Source organism: Acyrthosiphon pisum, chromosome A1 (genome assembly GCF_005508785.2).
Source record: "Acyrthosiphon pisum isolate AL4f chromosome A1, pea_aphid_22Mar2018_4r6ur, whole genome shotgun sequence".
Lineage (NCBI taxonomy): Eukaryota > Metazoa > Arthropoda > Insecta > Hemiptera > Aphididae > Acyrthosiphon > Acyrthosiphon pisum.
The window spans coordinates 42,321,593-42,326,853 of record NC_042494.1 but is presented as its reverse complement, the minus strand read 5'-3'; the positions used below and the strand labels follow the sequence as shown (position 1 = coordinate 42,326,853).

The following is a 5,261-nucleotide window of genomic DNA, read 5'->3' as shown; positions in this document are numbered from 1 at the left end:
TGAATACCTATTCTAAATTTGGTTACTATTTTGACTAGGTATTAAGGTTTGTGAGCATAATATGTTTCTAGTTAATATGTTGCCCGTTTCTAGTTATTGATTTTATATATATCAATGTGACAATGTATTATGAAATTCTTGAATAGAGCTTGCTCTATTATCCGCGAACAAATACTAATTTCCCTACTAATTATAGGAAGGTAGGTTAGGTAGGTAATGAGTAATGACTAAGTACCTAATGAATTATGAATATTCATAATGTAATTAATAACAAATGAATCACTCTGTAATATGTATGACTTTAATCTAGAAACTTCAAAGTCAAACCACGAAGAGTGAGGACAAGAGAGATAAGCCGCACGGTCATTCATGTCTCCAATAGCGCCTCGGTGGTTGGCGTAGCAAGTAAACTATTAGGTATCTACTGTGTGTATCACAATAATATATATATATTAATATTTAATTATACATTTATACTAATTATTAGGTACCTATCTTAGGTTTTTGATATAAATATTCAGTGTTTAGGATTATGGTATGTTACATAATATTAAGTCGTATTTTGTAAGTGATAAATAGGGCCCGGAAGTTTATGCACTAAAAACTACGGAAATATGTATGCACTTATGCGCTTAAAAATCCTGATATATGCCTTTAAATATGCTTAAATATTTTTTTTTAATTTATAAATATGAGGAAAAAAACATTTTTATTTCAATTACAAAATTTAAAATTTACAAAAAAAAAAAACATTATTTCATTAATTTATATATATTTTTAAACATTACAATTTACAATCAACGATTTTGATAAATTCTCAAACATAAACGACCGTCTGTTATCTGCCAACATATTTTTGTACATTGAAAAACTCCGTACCACGTCAACCGAAGAAATTGGTGCGTATTTAAAATATATTAAATCATCACATGAAAAATCTTCAGTTAAAATATTATCCATTGTCATTTCTTCTCCCAGCATAATTTTGGAGATTTTGGATAGTGTTTTAAAGCCCAGATTCTTTTCAATAACTTGTTCAAATTTTTTATAAATTGTAATGCCTTTGGAACATTTTACTGTAGTTATAACACAATATAATATAATACAATATAAGAATATCTAGTTAGTATTCTTTTAATATAAATTTATTTTTTTTTTTTTTTTATTTACGAATTTTCATACTTTATCTTCATAAATTATAAAATATGCTTTAAAATATTGTAAAATTAAGAAATATGCTCTAAAATTTAAAAACCACTAAATATGCAAAAATATGCACTATAAACTTTTGATATGTCTTGAAATGCATTTCTAGCTCACTTAGCAATATATCTAATGGTTCAAAAAAAACATGCAAATGCATGAACTTCCGGGCCCTAGTGATAAAGTTACGACTTATATGAACGACGACTGACGAGTGCATTTTATAATTTATTGTGTAACATATTCGATCCAATATTAATCATAACAAAGTTAATATATTATTCAGAACGTAAAATTTGCAATGTTAAGCGTTTGTAAGTCAGATACATTGAATGCGGGTGAAGCACATAGAATTATATAATATTATAATTATTCTTTAATATCTATATGGTGAAGCGTCCTGTACAATTTATACATTATTATTAATAATCCATAATGGTTGGAATTTTTTTTAATAATGTATTAAGAATTATGATTTAACCACCTTATGCTCACCAACACCAGAATACGGTAATGATTCTAAAATGTATTTGCTTACACATTAGTGGCTTAGCTAATTCTATTCTTTACAATTTAAAAAAAAAATCTTTTTTTTTAATCTAGGTGGTAGATACCTAAACTCTATTTTTGAACTTTTAGAAAAATGTAATACAAAAGAAGTTTACACACTACACATAGTTTGAATTAAATTTAAATATAATATAATATAGAATTTCAGAATGGATATGATTTTAATGCACAAATAAATTATTTAATTTATTACTTTTATATAGATAGGTAGCAATATCTGTGTTATGGAAAATTACTTATGTTGGAAGATATTTATAGCATAGCATAATTTACATACATTACAACCTGAACATAATATGATACACATATTGACATATAATAAATAAAAATTCTTAATTTAAAATTTTTACCATTCAAAAAATTTGTGTCATGATTAAAAAGCTCAAATAATATAATGAATTCCTATATTATGCAAAGTTTACTTGCTACTCAAATAACCCAGACTCTACTATACTCTATTCAAGTTTTGAAATACAGTTGGCAGTTGACTTGTGCTCAGCGGTATAGTGATAATTCACAGGAGTTATATAAGTGGTTAGGATCTGTGGACTGTGGAAAGGGGATAGGAGGATAATAAGCAACCAACGGGTGTTGCCTGACTGTCGCTGCAATAACTGATTGCCAACTGATCGGACTGTTTCTTAATTTGAATAGAGTATAGTAGCAGTTCAACCATAAGGTTTTTCTCTCCTAAGAAGTGTTTTGAGAAGTGTCATCCATTAGAATTAAATTGGAAAAATAATTCAAATAATTTAATTTAATTATCTGTAAAATTACATGCATTCATTTTATTTAAAATACAAAAATATAGGAAGTAACTCTGCCTATAAAAGTAATAAAAAAAAAAATTCTGTATCTATAATTATTATTGTTCGGATAATGTATATAAGACAATCAAATATTTTAATATGTTATGCTAAAAGTAAAAAATTATTCAATTTTATTAAACAAAAATACCGGCATTGATAATACATAATATTGAAAGCATATAAAGTTACTTTTTGGTGTAATATAAAATAGTAGACTAACACTTACATAAATATTAAATTAAAAAATATATTAAGTATGACAAATAAGTAGAGAAACTCAATATATATATTTATAAATAATAATAAAGATTTAAAAAAATTTCAGGCATTTAGTAATAATATACAATTACAGAAATTTTTTAAAATGATGTGCATTTATGTAAAAATTAATATTGAAAAAATTATATGTTACTATTTTTTTTTCAATAATCTACTCTTTTGTATTAACTATATCATTGTTTTTAATCATGTTTAGGAACTAATACAATCAATGTCAAACAATTTTGATGACACAATGGAGATCTTCAGCGGTAGGTCTGTGTTTTGCTGTGATTTTTAAAAATTTTCTAATCTTCCGGTAATAACCAGGACAGTTCCATGTTGTATTATGCGAACCTCTTCTAAACCTTACAATCTGTTTTAAAGGGCCACAATAAGCATCAAATAAATTTGTCATCATTGATGGAGGAACTAATGTATCTTCTTCGCCCGAAACAAACAATATTGGTACTTGTAGTTTGCCCATTTTCCAATTGGACATATACTTAGATTAAGAAAAAAAAATAAGAGATTAAAAATTAGATGAATTTTTTAATATTTCATTAAAATTACCTTATTTTTGTACAAAAATAGAGGGATGTATTTCAAAAGTTCAGAAGACATTAGTTCTGTTGCCATATCTGGTATACATGTAAATGTATTCTCAACAATAACACACCAGATTTTTTGGCTGTATTCTAACCGAGCAGCTAAATCAATGGCGACTGCACCACCTATAAAACAATATCCATGATTAAATATTTGTTATTTATTGAAAAAATACTCACAAAAAAATGGTTTACCTAACGAACGTCCAAATACTATAATTCGACCAAGATTTAGATCATTACGAGTTAAAATAAAGTCTATTGCAGCACTTGCATCCATGTAGAAGCCTCTTTCTGATGGTGATCCTTGTGACAATCCATACCCACGATATTCCAACATTACGATGTTGCATCTCAGCTCATTATAGAAGCCCACTACATTGGTTAATCTACAAAGAAATTTTATAATATTTTTAAAACCACAATACTTGAGTAAAATATTTCTCATACCTATGGCCCATGTTTCCTGCATTCCCATGCAAGAATAAAATAGTTGGCACCATCTTAGAAAAATCTCCTGGTTGTTTTATCAAGAATAAGTGTAACCGTGTGCCATCTAAACTTTTGATGAATATGTTTTCATATGGCAGACCATACATTGATGGCTGTGGTACAAAAATACGAGAGTGATCAGGCAGGTCTGGATAATATAATAAGTAGTCTTCTGAATGGTAAACAAACCCTGATGATAGAATAAAATATTAAAATAAGGATCAATTATGCTGTTACACAATACTGGTGTGTACAACAGTCAACAATTAATAGAATGCATTTACTTACCGACAATACTCATGAGCAGAAACGATAGTGCCAGTAATCCACCACAGAACCAGTATATCAAAAAAAATGTGATGACCGTGGCTCCAGCACTGAGGGCACTGAACGCCATGTAACATTTTGTCGACATGGTCCGCCACAATGGTAGGCTTAGTTTGTCCTTGCGGACAAACCATGTTTGCAATCTATCCATTGCAAGACAAGGCCAACTAGTGGAGCGCTACGATCAAACAAACCATAAATTATTCAAGCAAATAAGGTAGAAACGTAGAGTACCGTAGGCAAGTATTCTTTGAAAGTTAGAAACCGTTGGTAGAAAAGGTTACAAATTACAATTACAAATCCGAGTACATTTGACCCGTATACGAATGGAAGAAAATAGGACTTTTGCACTCAAACAGTTACTCCCCGTTATTTCTCATTGTCGTCGAGGTCTTACCTGCGAATCAAACGTAGTTTTTTTTCTTCTTCGTTTTCTGTCCGCGTTCCATTTTATATTAACCAACAGACACCTCGGTGAGTGTGATTTATTAAAATCGAACCTCTGTGACTCACAAGTAAAATCAAAAAGAAAAACAAATCTTATTTAATGTCTATGAGTATGATAACAAAAAAAGTGCGAATGAGCAGTAAAAAACTAAAAAGTAAATAAATAGTGAGAAAAAAACAAACTCCGGCCCCAATAATCGCTATCAGAATATTTATTTATATCACGAATAAAAATAAAAATATGTAGTGTTATCAGGACAAGTCCATGGGTTCAAAGCACGGACCACGATTTAAGATAATATACAGGTTGCGTAGCGAACTCCCATAATTTGACCGGTGAACTAACTATCTGAATCAGCTGTTCCTACTACTACTAGCGCACCGAGAGGACAAGTTTATAGATTCAATAATATTATATACTGTAGGTATTATTGGTATCAAAAGCAGATAACCGTGGTCATAGATAATATAAAGCCGGGTTCACACTACACCGTGTCGTGTAAAATAATCACGGTTACCACAGTTACCAAACGATACCGCATAGTTG

General features: G+C 29.2%; 2 protein-coding genes across 2 annotated transcripts in view; one reads left to right on the top strand and one right to left on the bottom strand.

Moving 5' to 3' along the window:
* The window catches only part of LOC100571213 (farnesol dehydrogenase-like), a 176,328-nt gene that overhangs the window by 69,057 nt on the left and 102,010 nt on the right, over positions 1–5,261 (top strand). The gene's annotated exons all lie outside the window — the stretch shown is intronic.
* Positions 2,691–4,933, bottom strand: LOC100169286 (protein ABHD13). Its single transcript, XM_001948078.4, has 6 exons — positions 4,665–4,933; positions 4,229–4,445; positions 3,899–4,130; positions 3,644–3,837; positions 3,414–3,574; positions 2,691–3,345 (listed from the first exon to the last, which is right to left on the bottom strand). Exons 2-6 carry the CDS (start codon positions 4,416–4,418, stop codon positions 3,076–3,078), a joined length of 1,047 nt encoding a protein of 348 aa, XP_001948113.2. The 5' UTR covers positions 4,419–4,445; positions 4,665–4,933; the 3' UTR covers positions 2,691–3,075.

Excerpts from the sequence above, each read along its gene's own strand:
- LOC100169286 (XM_001948078.4), bottom strand. The coding sequence starts at position 4,418 with ATGGATAGATTGCAAACATGGTTTGTCCGCAAGGACAAACTAAGCCTA. Across the intron at positions 4,131-4,228 it reads TCTGCTCATGAGTATTGTCG|GGTTTGTTTACCATTCAGAA; the intron begins GTAAGTAAATGC and ends TTCTATCATCAG. Across the intron at positions 3,346-3,413 it reads TATTTTTGTACAAAAATAAG|TATATGTCCAATTGGAAAAT; the intron begins GTAATTTTAATG and ends TCTTAATCTAAG.